This window comes from Lepidochelys kempii, chromosome 1 (genome assembly GCF_965140285.1).
Source record: "Lepidochelys kempii isolate rLepKem1 chromosome 1, rLepKem1.hap1, whole genome shotgun sequence".
Lineage (NCBI taxonomy): Eukaryota > Metazoa > Chordata > Testudines > Cheloniidae > Lepidochelys > Lepidochelys kempii.
In genome coordinates this window covers 252,073,322-252,092,066 of record NC_136380.1, presented here as the reverse complement: position 1 = coordinate 252,092,066, position 18,745 = coordinate 252,073,322, and the positions used below count along the sequence as shown (strand labels likewise).

Below are 18,745 nucleotides of genomic sequence, written 5' to 3'. Positions count from 1 at the left end.
CATTGCTTATCCCTGCAGTCACAGCAATAAACTTGCAGTAGGGTATGAGGCAAGGAAACTGCATGCACAGAGCGAGGGCATATAATGGCTTTTCATTTTCAGCCCCTTGAGATTTGGATCACAAGATGCCCCGCTTCTGGCTTTTCCAAACCTCATTTCATTGTAATTGCAAATAACTTCAATGTATTTGTTTATTCTCACTTCTTTATTCTTCATGGAAAGAATTCTTGAATCCTGTGTTGATTCTGAGTAAATGCTCTTCTCCGCATAGGCATATTCAGAGCCTCCGTGCAGCTTTTGTTCCTGGTGTACCGGGAGTGAAATTCACCTCTGTAGAAAGCCTATGCATCACTTAAATCCAACTTAAGCCCTATTTTGAGGGACTTAGTTGTGCGCAGGCCCTGCATTGACTCTGCACGGGTGGGTGGGGGGGATTTCAGTTGTATAGAGGTGAAATTCACCCCTATACAACTGCTCCATCTGCTGGAGATTATTGTGGTGTAGAGGGCCTTGTGTGGACCATTCACCAACAGGTGAATTTCAGCATGCTGTGATTCCACCTATAGCATATAGTATCAACATTCAACCTATTATCCTTTTCTCATAGGAAAAAAGTATAAACCTGATCCACATTGAGTCCAGACCTTCCCGAGTCAACAAAGATGAATATGAATTCTTCATAAACCTGGATAGCAGGAATATTCCTCTTCTCACGGATATCATCGCAACTTTGAGAAATGAAATTGGAGCAACAGTTCATGAGCTTTCACGTAAAAAGAAGAAAGATGCTGGTAAGAAAATATTGACTGTGATAATATTGACTATAAAATTGTGTGTTATCTGCCTAAACCACTCGGCCTTTTTGAACTACTTTTATTCCCTTCAGTAAAGCAGTTTTCTGGTTGACCTCTGTACCTGTGTTTCCCTTTCCATCCTTTATCTGTCTTGTCTATTTGGAGTGTAAGCTCTTTGGGACAAGCTCTTGATTATACTAGGTGTTGTACATACCCATACACTCTATGTGCATATGCAGTACCTAGTATGCTCAACCTTGATTCTGGCTGAGGTCTCTTGGATCTTTTGGAATATGAATATGTAATCACCTAGCGGTTTTCAATATTCTGTTTCCTGGCACTCACTGATATTTAGTTAGCAGGGCTGTAGTAACTGGTTAATGTAACTACGGTAGTTATATGTAGTCAGGTGAATGGTTATTAAGGGGCCAGCCTTGCAAACACTTATCCTCAGTGGGGCTACTTACTGATTAAAGCATTTTTATAGTCCTGTCTCCCATTCCAAAAAGTTGTAGGCATGTTCATTTTCTGCAAATGAACAGTGCCCCTGCTGTTCAAAAAGGCTGTATTTTCATACACAGCTTTCAGCAATCTACCAAATTCATCTAGTGTTGTCTTTTGCTCACACACACAAACAATATGAAGAAACCACACGGGCACAGGTGCATTCCAAATGACTGCGTTTGCTAAAGATGCACAAACATGCCAAGCCTAGCTACGTGCACACGGCCACTGTGACTGATTTCCGGTGGCTTCTAGAACACAGCGAACACCATTGGAGGGCTCACAAACTATTTAAAGGGGTATTACTCTATTCCTATAAACATTACCTACATTCAAACTTGTTTTTTTTTTAATGGTGGCCCGTGCTTGACATGCACAACGTCTTTAGTCTTGTCAACCTCCAGCAAGTTACGTAAAACCCAGATTCAGCAAGTTACTTAAGCATATACCTAACTTTCAGCATGTGAGTAATTCTATTGGAATCTATGGGACTATTCATGTGTTTAAAATGAATTATGTGCTTAAGTGCTTTGCTGGAGCAAGGCCAGAATGCTCAGCACCTAACTGAATCAAGCCCTTAATGTGCATTTTTGGTAATGAATGCTATCTAGAGAAAGATTCTCTTTCACCTTCCTAAGGAGGGCTGGCTCCTCTAAGTCGCTAAGGCGGGCTTTAGAACAGTGGCCTAGAGACATTTGCAACTGCCTGCCCTTTATGCTCCCTGGATGAAGAACTCGCATCACTTTTCAAAGCTGCCATGTCTTGATCGCCCTTACAGGGAAGCAGTCAGGTGAAGACAGGCAGTGCAGTGAAATAAGATAATGCAGATTGTTTGAATCCACAATACAAAGTGAGCGGAGCCCTTCTTAGTCACCCTTCATAGTAAGGATCCACATAGAAGTAGTTTATAAAGAGTTAATTATCGTAAGAGGTGTTATGATTATCAGCATCTTACAGATATGAGTAGTTTGATGAGTTATAAATGGGTTATAAACCCATCAGCAGAAAGTATGACAGATGGTTATAAGCTACCAGTTGACCCACTGGACTCTCTAACAATTGACTTACCAGTTCTTAAAATATCTGTTGGTCATTTATGAACTCTTTGTTAAATGGACCCTTCATGCAAAGTGTGACCATATTCTCAATTGTGTTTAATGCATAAAAGTTGCTGATAAAGGACCAAGTAACAAAATAACGAATGAAGTGTTGATTGTCCTGGCTAACTCCAACACCCCCTGTCACCACCCCCAAAACACCCTTAAATCTTGGTTAATAACAACAAACCAAATCCTGCAGCCCTTACTAAGGACTAAGGCCAATGAGGCACAGTCCAGCACTATGCTTGGTGTGAAGCAATGTAACCCATGGGCAAGCAGAGGGAGAAATTCTGCTTCAAGGAAGTAGATTTCTTCTCTGATTTCCCTGGCAGGGATCTTTTACTGTGCCCCTTCAGAGAGTGGAAATCATTCCAACATCTCTTCCACACTGGTCCTTCTCTACAGGCTGATCAGCCTCCAATCTCTCTCCATCTCCTGCTGGAGCACTGTGCACCCCTTGGTGGATGGAGGGAGCAGGCTGTATCCTCCTTCAAGCTCAGGGGCAGCAGCTTTATCTGACCCTTATGCAGGTTGGATGATGGGTGGGAAGAGGAGAGGAAGCCTTCTTCTGCGTCTCCTCCCCCACAGTGCACCCATGTAAGAGTCAGGCACAATCTTCCCCCTCATAGGCATAATCTTGCCGCCATAATCTCACTCAAATCTTTTGTGTCCAATCGCCCCCCTCCCCCCACCCATGAAATCAGGGAGAGTTTTTTCTACCCATTTCAGTGGGCGCAAGCTCAACCCATCCTCACGCAGGCAAAACTCCCAGCAATGTTGATGGTAGTTTTGCCTTTTTAGGGAAGTAGGGCATGATCCTGGGAGGTGCTGAGTATCGTCCGTTCTTATTAAAATCAGTGAGAGTTGAGAGTGCTCAGCACCTCACAGGATTGGGGCCTGGATAAAGACGTGGCCCAGAAGATTCATATAAAGAAACCACGACACCCACTTTTATTAATACCTAAATACCTCTTCAGATACCAGACGTGATTTTAATAGGATTTAAGCTAGGATTGTCTTCAAATGCTTTTGGTCTGGCTCTTCCTCTTCCTTCCTTGGAACAACATAAAAGGGCATTAATATCTGCCCGAGATGAATCCTGGTAATCCTTTTACCATCTCCTTTGTGCCTGACCCATGACATTACATTTGGGGGAAAGAAGCCTCCAGCAAATACTCTCTGGGGTCAGTTCTCTCCATTCAAGTGACAAGAGACAAAGGGTTATGCCTGGACAGGGAGCTATAAGCACTACTGTTGAGATTCCCTCCAAGTCCTCTTTCCACTCGGCTTCCCAAGAACTCAGTTCGACTCCCGCCTTTGTCACTCGGGTATCTTTACTGGGCACACAGCAGTGCCATGCTGAGCTGATCAGTCTCAAATGCAGGGGGGATGGATGCAGGGTACGTCACAGCTCCAAAGTTACACAGAAACCTCCTCCCTTTGTATACATTACACATCTCATTGCATTTATTATATGTTGCAGCACACATTTTTGGATCGATCTGGTTACTTTGCAGGAACCAATCCCTTATCTAGTTCATAGTAAACAGTCTTCTGTGTATTTCCCCTCTTAGTTGTCTGGGACATTCTGTCTTCTTAGCCTACTGACCTATTTACTTACTTTATTTAGCACAAACATTCTGTTTTCAACCTAATGATTCATTTCCTTCCCTAATTTTCTCTTCCAAAAAAAAAAAAGAGGCCTCCCTCCAGGAGTTAATTACTCCAGCCAGACCTCAGCTACACCTGCTATCACAGATATTCTCTCTTTGTCACACGTCATTTTTCTGAATTTATATTTTCAGAAGAAAGCTACAGACCCTGGCAAGTTTTTGCTGAGCAGCAGTGTTTAAAGGTTTTGTAGGCACTGATTCAAGCAGAGGGTAGAGCTCAAAACGTCAACAACAACAAAAAGACCACAGGAGAAATCATGGCTCCCTTGAAGTCAGTGGCAAAAATCCTATTGATTTTATCAAGGCTAGGATTTCACTTCATGTTTCCAAGTTCATCAAAAGGTCTTCTTGAGCCAGATTAATCTCTATTGACTTCAGAGCAGCAGAGATTAATTCGATCCCTTCTGATTGAAGGAATGACTGTTTTTGTTTGTTAGTGGAAACAATTTATCATCAGAGAGAGAAAAGATCAAATGAATCATTTTATTTTTATTTCTTCTGTTCTTGATTCCCTTTTCACTTTCAATACTTGCCATTAGTGGAAGGGCCCACCATGAGCTTAAATCTCAGGAGGGTTGTGTCCTAAAAGTCAGATTAAGGCAGAGGTGCTGGAACAATTCGTATAGTGGGGTGCTGAGAGCCATTGAACTGAACTGTATCTGATGGAAACCACTTCAAGCCAGAGGGTGTCACAGCACCCCTAGCTCCAGCACCTGTGGGCTCAGGCTGATTAGAGAGCAAAGCATACGCGGGTTCAGAGTGAAATGAGAGACCACGCTGCAGACATAATGACTGAATTTGTCCCTTAAACAAATATATGACAGTGTTAATAAATAACAAGCATTGCCATGACAATGTCTACATTGACTTGCCCTTTAAAATCATCCCTGATAGATCTTAACATTGGAATCTTGACATCAGAATCTGCTATTGTTCTTTTTTGAAAAATATAAAACTAAACAAAATATCACCTTTCTTTCCCCCTTTCCGCCACCACACTCACACCCATCCACCCACACACACACATGCAAGCCGACCTCCCCTTTGTTGTATGCGGACACAGGCCTTTTTCATTGCCAAGTAAAGTCCAGGAAAATCTTCTCCTTGTGAGACATATCTGTGTCAAGAAAGAAGCAATTTACTTAATAGAGGGCAATAGCGCCAATTCCTTATCCAACATCTACATCTACAAATGTGATTGATTTTTCCTTGCTAAAGATTATGGGTTCAGTTCAGCTGTGCACTTCACATGAATTCAGTGCAGGGCCACAGGGGTAGCAAAGGTGATTTTGAAGTATTTCCCTATGTTGCTTCTTGGTGACCAGTGCGCCATCTAGGGTAGTGAAATCCTCTTTCCTCAACTGATCTAATTATGACAGTCTGGGCTTTTTTCAGCTTGCGCTTAAATAGTTTTTGTTCATTTTGCCTGACATTTGTTGAGTGCCTCTAGGACTTGGTCCAGTATAGCCCCTGAGCACACGAAGAGAAGGAAGAACCACAAGAATTATTTAAGGATTGGAAAACATGCTGTACAGCGAGTGCACGATCTATTTAGGCCAGGTCTACACTTAAAAATTAGATCAACCTAGCTATATCACTCAGGGCTGTGAAAAATTTCATGCCCTGAGCACCGTAATTAGGTCAACCTAACTCCCGGTATAGACATGGCTAGGTTGATGGAAGGATTCTTGTGTCAACATAGCTACTGCCTCTCAGTATTTATTATGTTGGAGTGAATTAAAAGCTCCTTTTGTCAATGTACGAAGCATCCACTGGCTGTAGTGTAGACATACCCATAGTGTATTGAAGAAAAGGCTAAGAGGTGAATTGTGCATAGTTTGTAAGTACAGGAAGAAGACCTTGGATAGTAGAGGGGTCTTTAATCGAGCAGATGAAGGCATAACAAGATTGAATGGCTAGAAGTTGAAGCTACGTGAATTCAAACTAGAAATAAGATCACATTTTGAACAGTGAGAATGTGTAGTGGATTGACCATCACTTGAAATCTTTACATCAAGACGAGATATCGTTCTAAAAAAGTAGGTTCTAGTTCAACCACAGGTTACTGGGATTGATACAGGAATCACTGGGTGAAATTCTATGGTCTGTGCTATGCCAGAGGTCAGACTAGATGGTCACAATGGTCCCTTCTGGCCTGAAAATGTACGAACCCGGTGCTTAACTTGAAGCAAGTCTTGAGTGCTTTACTGGTCTGGGGCTTTAGTGTACTGATGATTTTTCATTTGGGCTCAGTTATCATTTTTACTTTCTTTTTTCCCCAAGCTCTCTGAATTGTACGACAAAAGATATTATATTTTCCCCTGTTCAAGCAATGAATAAAAGATTTAGATCAATAATATAACTGTAGCTCAGCAAATGCTAGCAAAATGTCATTATTCTGAAGGTAACTTTAGCTCTTCACATGAGTGATGCGCTGAAGTGTTTCATCTGGCCAAATGCCTTTTGTGGAATTAGAGTTATTTGTTGCGAAAACACAGTGCATCTCTTCATGACTCTTTTGGGAAACAAGTTGAGTATTTGCAGACCCCTAGGAGCCCAGGAATAAAAGAATTAAATATTAGTCTATTTCGGGGTGTGTGTGTGAGGGGGAAACAGAGACAATTTATTGCATTTCTGAGACTGGCTGGAGGCTGAGGTTCTGTAAGAGCCTTGTTTGCTAAACCCTGGGGCAGGCCAAAGCATTTGGATCTGTTTAAAAAGGGCCAAACCTGTGCCTCGAACAGCTATAAATTTAATAGACCTGCCTTTGACCCTCCTCACAATGGTCAGAATGTAGGAGCTCTGCAGAAACTCCTAACGGCTTCCGTTTTGTTGCCCCACATATAAATAGCTTATTAGCATCCTATTACGCATTTGACCCCATGTTAATTTGGTCACCACTTGGGTGTCCAGTACATGCCCATAAATGCTGCTGTTTCCCTTACAGACAAATCAATATTTATTACTGATCAGCCCATGTTCTCTCTTGAAGTCTTCACAGAGGCTCCCTGTTGCAACAGCTTGCTCTGGCAATTCATTAACCACAGTGCAGACAGCCAGCATGTCTGGTTTGCTAGCCCCCACAAAAACATGTCAGCAAACAAAATATTTGACAAATTCATTGAGAGCCTAATTTGATTTGATATTTTTAAACTGTTGCTAGCATTGTTGGGGAAGGTCTTTCTGAACTGCATTGCCGGACAATATACCCCAGCAGCTCTCTCACATCTCTAACTGCTCTGATTCCTACTGTATGTATAGGGCAGAGGGGCTAAATCCCATGCTGTGCTCAGCATCCTCAATTCCCATTGACTTGGGTGCTGAGAATACTAAGCTCTTGACAGAAGACTCACAGGGCCCTCTTCAGCCTTCTGCTGCAGCCCCTTTGTACCAGTGAGGTTGGTGCAAATGGACCATAGGGCAGGTATAAAGCCTCCCTCATCAGGGATTTCCCTTACTACAGAGCCACCCCACCAGCTCTGAGCTGAATCCACATGAGCCCCAGGCACAGAGGGTGTTCGGCGGTGGGATGCGGGGGGACAGACACAGGAGGTGAGGTGAAGTGAGGCCAGAGGAGAGAGGGGAGTAGTTGAAGGTGGTGTGATTAGGCTGGACTTGTGTCCTGGTGAGTCTGGGTCCCTGCAAGAGCCCCTTGGGGGCCACTAATGCAAAGGTACAAGTTTGGGGAGTCCTGAGGGCTGCTCTAATCTTCACAACGCTCCATATTGGTCACCAGCAGCCCACATAAGAGAGAAACAAACCACCTCCCTTCTGGTCCTAGGCTGGTGCCAGCCCAGGAATGAATCTGCCCCACAGTTTGTAAGTCACCAGTTTGTCAAAAACTTTGGTAATAAAAGTTTATTGGATACTATTTTTTGTCTAATTCATCCACACTTGGAACAGCAATTACTTGAACCCAAACCTTTCTAGTTCAGAGGAATACCTGTTCCTCTCCAAAATCCCTAACAGACCATCGTCTCAGAGCTGCACACACTGAAATCCATCACAGGGCATAGCAGGCTTCACAGTTACTACTGGGCTTTCTGCTGTGTTCAGATCTGATGGATTTTAGAGCTTCCCTGGGAATGGCAATATGTGGTGGCAATAATTAATAATATACATGTAGCTTCATGGTAGCACTTTTCCTCCCAAAATCTCAAAGCACTTTACAGAGTGTTGTCACCCCCATTTTTACAGATGGGGAAACTGAGGCAGGGCATGGTGCTGTGATTCACACAAAAGGTCATTGGCAGAGCTGGGAACAGAACCCAGGTTTCCTGACCATAAAGCCAGTAGCTTAGTTGCCAAGGCAATCAATGTAGAAGATAATGGCATCCTCCAGGATTGTTGTATGAGGTTTGCCTTCTTTTAGTGTGTCGGCTGACAGGGACTTTTGTATCAAGTAAAACCGTTATTTCATAACAAAGTCCCATTTGCTTACTTAATCGGAGCGGGTGCAAATTACTTACAAAGTAGTAATTAAGTACAAAGTAGTAAAGTAGTTGAATATTTCTAGAGAAACAATGGAGCTATCGCTAAAAAACAAATACATTCAGTCGGGCAAGATTTTGATGCTACTGCTGCTGCCATCTAGTGACTAACTTCTTAGATCTGCTTAAAGTTGGTAGCATGGGGCTCCAAAGACCATTTCTTTCTGCAGTACAAAGCCACATTCACTTTCATTAAAGGGAAAAAACCAAAACACCGCACTAAAAAGAGCCTGTTTTGATGTGTAGAAACTGTTTGCGGCAGGAATTCTAAAAGCACAAAGACAGTAGCACAACCCTCACATTAGTGTGCAGAACACTGCCCTGGCACAGATGGACATGTCACGGAAGCATGCCACCCTGTTGTCATAAATGCAGCCTGCTTTTCTGGGGCCTATGTGAAATGAGCTAGTGGTCTGACTCCAATTCTGATGAGCAGGTGTCCGCATTACTTAAACCCTACCCCATAAATGCTTTCTTTATTGTGAGTCTCAGCAGAGAGACCAAGGACTGAATAGGCCTGGAGACGGAATGATCCTCTCATCCCTTAGGTGGTCCATGCGGCTCAGGGTTGGGGAACATCCGCAGGGCACTGTGGGAGGGATTGCGCTGCAGCTGGCTGTGCACCCTGGAGGATTTATACAGGACTTCCCTTTCCAGAGCTGTTGGTGCAGAGCTTTTCTGGCAGCTGAGATTAACTAAAAACCAAAATGTTAAACAAAATAAAATTGATTCACTCAGCAGCAGTGTCCTCCTTAGGGCAGAAAGCAGGGCATGGGAAGCATTTTAAGGCACTCACTTGGATGAATGATGCACCTTTATGAAAGAGGCTAAATTCATATAAGTCACGGTGCAGTTCAGCTGGTAGAGAGAACACTGAGAGCTCTTGGGCTTGAACCCTCCACTTTAAACTCCGGGGCCCTCTGGGATGAGTGACCCCCCATTGATATCAATGGCAGTTACTTGTATCCTGCATGAAGAGAATAAGGCACACGAATGCAGAGTGCGAGCTCCATGTGACATCCAAGCTGAAGGCAGTGCTGTTGTCACCACAAGAGCTGTAATGACCCCCTCTCCTATTATAGTTATTGCTCTCAAGAGATTTGGGTGCCATTTTTCTATCTCTGATACAAATAAAAAGAAATGGAGCCTGATTCTCTATTGCCCTGCATCTCATGTAGTTCTCATGCTCATGCAGTGTGAGTACAAGCTGGATGCAAAAGACTCTGAAATCAATGTTGGTAGCGTTTTACACCTACTGTGCACTGATGCAAAAGCATTTGAAAGTAGCGGGGCAATGGACAAACAGACCTGTTCCTGCTGTTTGAAATGACACCTTGTGAGTTATTGCAATGTCCATTAATTGATACAACACTAATCAGATGTACTAGAGTGCTGTTTAATTTGTATACTGCTTCATGGCTTAAACCAGCTGAAGTGGCAGAGATTAGGAATTGGATGAGACTTTCATGGAGCCGATTATTCCATATCTACCTCTTGCAGGGTTTCTTCCCCCCTTCCCCTGAAGCAGCTGACTCTGGCTACTGTCAGAGACAGGATACTAGACTAGATGGAACTTGAGTCTGATCCAGTCTGGTAATTCCTATGTTCTGATGATTTGAGAAATATCAATAATAAAACAATAAATAATAACCATCACAAGCAAACAGTGCCAAAAGCTGGATTTACTCCAGCTGCTTTGCATTGCTCTAACAATGCAAAACAGCCATAAACCTAATTTAACTGGCTCATGAAGCTGGGTTTACTGTTGCATTGCTTCACTAGTGCAATACAACACTTCCGAAAAGTACCAGTGAATCTAGCCAGTGTTTATCCTACTTTATATTTATATCAAAGAAATGGAAAGAGTTAGATGAGATCCCCAAGATAAGCTAAACTGAAAAGAGGCTCATTTGTATTTTCTTTTCTGTTTTGTAGTGCCGTGGTTCCCGAGAACTATCCAGGAGCTTGACAGATTTGCCAATCAGATCCTAAGTTATGGAGCTGAACTGGATGCAGACCACCCTGTAAGAAACAAGTCCTACCTTTAAACAAAGAACAACTTTATAGTATTGGGATTCTCATGTCCACATGTTCTATACCAGGGTAACTCTAGTGGTCCAGGGAGGCACAAAGGCAGTTCCCATAACTAGGGTTGTTTGAGAGCTGGTCCCTGACATAAATTAGATCAGTCTGGAGGCTGCTCTAACTTATGCAAATACCAGCAGCCCCAAGCATTATGGCAGCTGGGGCTCTCCAGAGCCCCCAGTCATCACAGGCACACTCACTTTCTCCCAACTACACATATGCAAAGGATTCTGGGAAGTGGTATCTTGACGAACAATTTTTTGGCCATGTTGTACTTCATGGACCGCAGAAAGTTGACACTCCCCATATTCCAGTATGGGGATATGATGAGCTTTTTTTCCTTTTATAATGAATGTATAGTTGATTGATACCTGCATATTATTTGTTGCATGCCGATATGGCATTTATGATGCAAGGCACAGTAAAAGAAGTGGTCCCTGCTCCAAGGGGCTTGCAATTTAAATAATGAAAGCACATTTGTTTGTGCTAGTCAGCACATGAATCCTTAAGTGTTTTAAAGACTTTTCTTGATGCAAATATACTTTCCATTCCCACCCCCTCCCAAAGAACAACTTATTTCCATGTCAAAACATACCCAGGTACATGCAGCACAGCAGGAATTGCAGCTATTAGTGGAATTGAGATGGGGTGATTAGTCATTCCCTACCTGTTGCTTAATTCAAAGTGCGCTGTGTATCACGTACAACGATTCATGATATTCAGTGCGGCCACATGAAAACCAGAAGGAAAGAAGATGCAATTACTTCAGCAAACTGAATCAAGAGCCTTCTCATTTGTTGCACTGGGAGATGAGCATGTCGTAAAACAATGTTGCTCTTGAAAGCAAAAAAAAAAGAAATAAAACTCCGGTATTAAAGTGAATGAAGCCGCTCAGTTCTAGCTGGCAGAACTCCTTAGCTAGTGGTCAGTTTCCTCTATGTTCTCATAAAATCAAAGCACAACGAGGCATATGGTATAGTAAGAAAGGATAGTAGAATTTAGGATGCAGCCAGGAGGAAAAACTAGGAGTCACTCAAGTGCTATCGTTTAGCTAGACGTGGGAGCTAAAAATAGGATAAATGTTCTATTATGCCATTCTATTCTATAACGAATAACGTTTCAGATCACCTGGTCCCTTTTGGTGTATGAGCACACTTTGGTCTAATACAACTGTGTTGGATATCTGGTTGTTTCACAGTTGTCCCCAGATCCTGTTTCATCTTGTACTGTGCTGGGGTTAACCAAATGACCATTATTATTTGTATATTGGAGTAGTACTTAGAGGTCTCAACTGAAACAGGGGTCCCATTGTGCTAAACACTGTACATACACATAGTGCGAGACAGGCCCTGCCCTGAAGAGCTCACATTCTAAATAGACAAGACAGACAAAGACGGGAGTATGTAGCATTGTAGCTGTGTCAGTCCCAGGATATGAGAGAGACAAGGGGGTGAGGGAATCCCTTTTATTGAACCAACTTCGGTTGGTGGGAGAGACAAGCTTTGAGCTCTCACAGAGCTCTTCTTCAGGTGAGGCCTAATCCTCACTGGCGAGATGAACCTTGTGAGAAATAAATGTATAACAGGTGAGATTTTTAGCTTGAATGTGTGGGGGAGCCATGCGTCCGAGTGCACACCCCCTGTGTGGTAATAAGTGAAGTTCTTCTCTTTGTGAGCCCCCTGCTTGGCAGCATGCAGAGAACTGGAGGAGGCGGGACGTGAGTAAGGCTGGGAAATTGCTGCTAAATGGATCCTCTTGTCTCTCTCCCACGCACCCTCTGGTGGGAGGGTGGAAACAGCCTGCATATGCTGTTTCAGCAAAGCCGTCATTCAGCCTGGGAAGAAGCAGTCTTCCTTGCTTGCTCTTGTGCACTTGGTGTCCACACTGGGGGCTGGGATCTCGATTTTAGCCTAAGATCGCTTTTCTGCTCCCTCTGAATTCAGTGTCAAAGCTCCCAGGGTCTTCAGGGGGAGCAGGATTAAGGCCTGAACCCTGCATTGTTCCCACTAAGCAAGAGGAGTACATTTTAATTGTTTCCTCCTAGGGTTTCAAAGATCCTGTTTACCGGGCCCGGAGAAAGGAGTTTGCTGACATCGCCTACAACTACAGACAGTGAGTGTGCACCACACGGGCAGGAGAGACACCAGTCACACAAGTGAATGCTTCCCACCCTGTCACTGGCCTTTCATCACCGCAACAACAAATTCTTGTCAGGGATTTCCTTTTTGCTGTTGGCTCCTTCTTTCTTGGCATGTGTTTAAATCTTCCTGTAAATGCATTTATCCAAAATTACAGCAAAACAAAAGTAAATTGCTCAAGGCGGACATTCAAATGAGAACATGTCCCCTCACCACACTCCAGCACCAAGCTTTGTTGTCTAATTGTACAACAGTATCACATGCTACTACAAAGACCTGAGCACTGAATAATGCAGCTTCTGGTATTCTCCATATTAAACAGTGGAGAGGGGGAGAGTGTATATATTTTACATTAAAGGAGCTGCACACACTATTAAAATAATGAATAACTTATGGTCCTCTTGTTAATCCAGTGCTTGTTACTCTACTTTTATCATGTCTGATCCAGCTGCATTGAGCAATTTAGGTTCTCATTTCACAAGCAAAATAAACAAATCCAGCAGATCCACTTCCCTAGGATAGACTTCATTTTGTTTTCTGCTTTTTATTTCTTTTTCTGTTCACGGTCAAATTTGAATGACAATAGGAACTAAAACTCTCCCCCAAAGTCATTCACGCTTTTATATTATACCTAGTGGGCCCAACCCTTGCAGTCAATGGTAAGGCTCTCTTTGACTTCAAAGGATTAGACCACGTGTTTCATGATTTTTAAACCATTATTATTATTATTATTATTTTATTGTATTAATTTTACTTAGGGTCCCACTGTGCAGGCTGTTGTACAAACACAGAACAGAAAGACAGTCCCTGCCCCAAAGCGCTTACAATCTAAGTTACAAAACAAAAGATGCAACCTCTCTGTTTAATTACTTGAAAGGAGTCAAAGAAATCAGAGAGGAACCTGCTTGCTGGCTAGAAAGTTTGGGTAAGCCTATATGGCCAGGTTCTGATCTTAGTTACAGAGATACATCCCCACTTACAGGAATATGTGGAATTGTAGCCTTTGTAACTGAGAGCAGAATTTGTCCCTTACTTTGCAGACTTCAGCCAAATTTTATATAAAAATGATAGAACAAGTATCAAAAATAGCTATTACCAAACCTGAAACAAGTTCGGAGGATGAGACCCATCAGTATTACTAAGATGTGTCCATATCGGGAGACAGACCGGGCTGGGATTTTATGCGTTTCCTTCGTATTCTATCAAGAGTTCTTGGGCTCCATGCTTTTAAATAATAGAATAATAATAGAACAGTGACAAGATGGCAAAGAAATTTGGCTTTTTTTTTATTCTTCACAAAGAAGAAGGGACACTGTGTAGACCCCTCTGGACCCACCCTGGGCCAGCCAGCCAGCCACCCAGTAACCGCACGCTCAGACCCTGAGCCCTGCAGAGATGCCCTGTTGCAGGTTCAGCAGAGGAGTGAGAAACAGTGCTATGAAGGCAGCTGAGTTCCCATCTGTGTAAAAAGGGGCAGATCCAGGCACAGAAGGTCCCCTGTGAACTTGGAGCTTGTTGGGGTTGATGGGAAGGTTGATGGGCCTTTAAAGGGTAACTATAAAATCCAGGTGCCATTACCTCTAAAAATCAGCTACATGAAGTGGGACAGCCATGTAATGAACGGATTCACGCTCTCTTGTCCTCTTTTCCTTTGATCTCTTCCCCCCCTCCCCAGCCTGTTGCTTTCCCCTGGCGTGTCTTTTCTGCCCATATCTGCTGCTTGTTTGACTTTCTCCTCTCCTTTGCTCCTTTTTCTTTTTTCATTTTATTCTTATCCTTCCCCAGCGTGAATTCCTACTTCCCTGCCTTCCCTCTCCCTTGCTTTTGGCTCCCTTTTCTCTTGCTTCCTTCCCTAGTCCCTGCCCTATTGATCTCTGGGACCTTTTGATTGATATCTGAAAGTGCGCTAAGCCTCTGCTTCCTTCTCCAGCCCCGTGAAGGTGGCCCAAAGATTAATTAGGAACAATGAGTGCTGTAGGAACAGCAGTGGTCCCCCAGCAATCTTAATAATTCAAGAGCATGTTTAAAGCTCCATAGATCAAGGAGGACTGATGCACACAGGCAGAAAATTACAGAGTTACTGGGGAGCTGCCCCCAGGCCGAAGTTAAAATGAGAGAGTGGGAGGCGGTGGGGTATCACTGGAGTTTAACAATGAATCTCGGGGCTTGGAAAGCCCTTGCATTATTCCAGTAGTATTAAGTTGCTTAAACTCTTTGATTTTAAAAGCTGGGGGATTCACCTATGGCCCTTTTCTTTATTGCTAAGGAATCTTCCTCCCCCCGATTAATTCCAAGGCAATAGGGCCAAATTCATGGTTCATGGTGCCTAACTCTTGTTAACATCAGCATGAGCTCCATGAACATGTGATTGAGGCAGAATTTGACCCAGGGGTTATTCATTTTTTTAAATCAAATTTACCAAAATCTGCATTTAGTGATGATTAGGAACATCTCCAAGATACTTAAACCAGTAAGAGCTGTGCATCTTCAGAACTGATGTTTTCCTGACCACAGTAGGAACGTCAGAACAAATCAATAGGCATGAAATGCAACAACCTTCTGCACATCAATAAAGGAAAATCAATGAAAGACAGCAGCCAGTGAATTTTGCTAGCAGTTCAGCAGCAGCAGCAAAATAAACACAGTTTATTTTTGCGACACTGGAACCAAAAGGCTGCAACTGAGATCAGGCCCCCATTGTGCCAGGCAGTGAACAAACACAGGGGAAGAGACAACCTCTGCCCTTAAGAGTGTACGATCTAAATGACAGCGTAGCTCAACTGAATTCAATAGAGTTATTCCATCACATTATTTTCTCTCTTGCTGTATATGAGAAGAGGGATTTTCGTCACTCGCACCAACTCCTGTCCAGCTCCAGGTGGGAATACAAGCACAGATGTCGGTGACACAACACACTTCTTTATATTGCTGGTTTAAGGTGTATCTATTTCACTGTGGATTAAAAATGCTCTTTGCTTTACAGTGGGCAGCCTATTCCTAAAGTGACTTACACAGAGGAAGAAAAGAAAACGTGGGGCATAGTCTTCAGGGAGCTGAAGACTCTCTATCCAACTCACGCTTGCTATGAACACAACCACGTGTTTCCTCTACTGGAAAAATACTGTGGCTACCAGGAGGATAATATTCCACAACTTGAAGACGTTTCAAGATTCTTGCAAAGTATGTTTGTGTTAAAATAGCCCAATAGGGAAGAAGGATGGTCCAGCTGTTAGGGTGTTAGTCTGAGACTTGAGAGCCCTAGGTTAAATTTCCTGCTCTGCCACAGACTTTGTGTGACCTTAGGAAAATCATTTAGTTACTCTCTGCCTCAGGGCCTCACCTGTGAAATAGAATCATAGAATCATAGAATATCAGGGTTGGAAGGGACCTCAGGAGGTCAGCTAGTCCAACCCCCTGCTCAAAGCAGGACCATATAGGGATAATAGAGTAGGGATAAAAGAACTCCCCTACCTTACAGGCATGTGTCGAGGATGAATTTATTAAAGACTGTGAGGCACAGAGATACTGTGATGACGGTGTCCACGTAAGTTCCTTGGGCAGTTAGGGAGTTCTCCACTATTTGGTACCCAAGCTTATAATTAAGAGAGAAAACTGATGCAAAGCTCTGTCCAGTTCCCAGGACCCAAAGGAGAGGCATAAACCAAGTCCAATGGACTTTTTTAAATGGACCCTTTTTCTCCCTAAAGCCTGCACTGGATTCCGCTTACGCCCTGTGGCTGGCCTGCTGTCTTCTCGGGATTTCCTGGCTGGTTTGGCATTTAGAGTGTTTCACTCTACACAGTACATCCGCCATGGATCTAAACCAATGTACACACCAGAACCGTAAGTACTTTGGCACTGAAGGTAAACAGGGCTGCATAAGCTGCAGAGGTTAACTATGCAGTTGGGTTAGTAAATAATAACTGCAGTTAATACTAATGTTAATAATTAGGGCCCTACCAAATTCACAGTCCATTTTGGTCAATTTCACGGTCATAGGATTTTAAAAATCATAAGTGTCATGGTTGCAGCTATTTAAATCTGAAACTCCACAGTGTTGTAATTGTAGGGGTCCTGATCCTAAAAGGAGTTGTAGGGGGTGTTGCAGTATGGCTACCCTTACTTCTGTGCTGCTACTGCCTCTGCCTTCAGAGTTGGGCGCCTGGCCAACAACCACTGCTCTCCAGCCACCCAGCTCTGAAGGCAGCGCAAAAGTCAGGGTGGCAAAACCGTGACCCCTGCAACTCCCTTTTGGGCCAGGACCCCCAATTTGAGAAACGCTGGTCTCCCCTATGAAATCTGTAGAGTATAGGGTAAAAGCACACAAAAGACCAGATTTCACGGCCCGTGACGCGTTTTTCATGGCCATGAATTTGGTAGGGCCCTATTAATAACATACCATCCTCATGGCAAAGCATGACCCTGTGCCATATTGAGGTATCCACATTATATTGTTGCTCTCAGCTGAACATTTTAGAAGGGATTTCTAGTCTCCTTAGCGAGAGAGTGTAGCTCTGTCTCTGTAAGCTGTCCCCTCCTCTGCTAGCCCTTCTTGAACTGAACAGCATCACTAACTGACTATCAGAGATCTCTTATTCTTCCTTCTTGCCACATTTACATTCCTTTATGCCTTTCTCGCCTCCTTTCATCTCCATCTTTAATTCTCTCTCTCTCTCTCCATTTTTCCTTTGGTTTTGCTAACTCTACCTTGTGTTTATTTTCTTTCTCTTTTTCTTTAAAAAAATCTGGGTTTTTTTCTGTTTCTCCTTTCCCCTTTATTTCTTTACTTCCTACTCCTCTCTTCACTTCCTCCTTTCCCTCCATTTTTTCCTCACCTCATTCTTCTTTCTTCCCTCTCTCATTTCTTCTCAGTCTAGGTTAAATTTGGCTCCTTCCCTTGCACAAAACCAGAGTTCAACCATTTTGTGCAGTGGGTGTTATCCTCCCACACAACCCCACCTGCAAATTGAAGGCAACTTCACAGTCCCTCAAGAGCCATTACTCCAGTCCCGGCTCTGCAATAGTGGACGTGAACCCTGTTCTCTCCTTTCACAGGGGCTTGGGACCACTGACGCCTCATAACTCAGACTCACTGGCCACCTCCCTGTCCCTAGCCTGCACTACTCCACTTCCCTCCATGTTGATCTATGTGGAGCCCTGCTCTGCTATGCACAATTTACCGTGTTTCCCTGCATGTCCATTCAGAGTTGTATAGAGAGTCTTCCACAGCCCCTGTGCTGCCTGGAGAATCTCCTCCTCCTCCCTCTTTCCTTCTTCCTTCCTATTCTACTTTTCTCTCCCACCCAATCCTTTCTGCCAGGGATATGGCAAAGCTGCACACCCCCACACAACTTCCTCTCTGCCTTTCCAACTACCAGAAACCCCTAGTCCCGCTCTCCCTGAAACACATGCTCTGGCCATCTGGGAGCTTTAAGCACAAGAATTGCAGCTTTGGCAAACCGCCACATGTGTAGGAGTGTGAAGGGAAGTCTGCCAGTGGGATGCTGCAGCAGCGCAAGAAGTGAGTGGCAAAGGTCAAAGCAGGCTTGGCCAGGCAGATTCCAAAGTGCATCCCCTCAACAGCCCAGTCAGCTTGCTTCCTGTGAGGCCACATGATAAACTAAAGCTGCCCCCTACTTCCATGGCTGAAAAGTCCATGTGAGGGTAAAAACTCCAACACAGCATCTCCTCCGGCAGGGAGAATTCCCTCTGGGTTGCAGGGGCCCAGGGTGGTGCAGGAAGGTATAGTTTACACCTACAGGTGTTGGCTTCAGGAACTTGGCCCAGGAATTCAAAGAGAGTTATGTTCATCCTGTGCAAAGGGCTGGCATAAAGCCTCTGCACTTATTTTGTGGGATTTAAGTGGTGCATAGGTCTTGAGCTGCTTCTCTGTGCAGGGCTGAATATACAAGGTATATTTTACTTACGGCCAAGATTTGCTTTACTGTTCCCTTCTTCAGC

General features: G+C 43.7%; 1 protein-coding gene across 3 annotated transcripts in view; it reads left to right on the top strand.

The window, feature by feature from the left end:
• The window catches only part of PAH (phenylalanine hydroxylase), a 73,800-nt gene that overhangs the window by 36,205 nt on the left and 18,850 nt on the right, over positions 1-18,745 (top strand). For all 3 annotated transcript variants that reach the window (XR_013634991.1, XM_078850512.1, XM_073323553.2), the window contains exons 3-7: positions 608-791; positions 10,497-10,585; positions 12,691-12,758; positions 15,768-15,964; positions 16,492-16,627. Coding sequence is in view for 2 of the 3 variants with exons in the window: in XM_078850512.1 (XP_078706638.1) it covers positions 608-791; positions 10,497-10,585; positions 12,691-12,758; positions 15,768-15,964; positions 16,492-16,627 (674 nt within the window). In the remaining variant the exon portion in view is untranslated. The remainder of the gene's footprint in view (positions 1-607; positions 792-10,496; positions 10,586-12,690; positions 12,759-15,767; positions 15,965-16,491; positions 16,628-18,745) is intronic.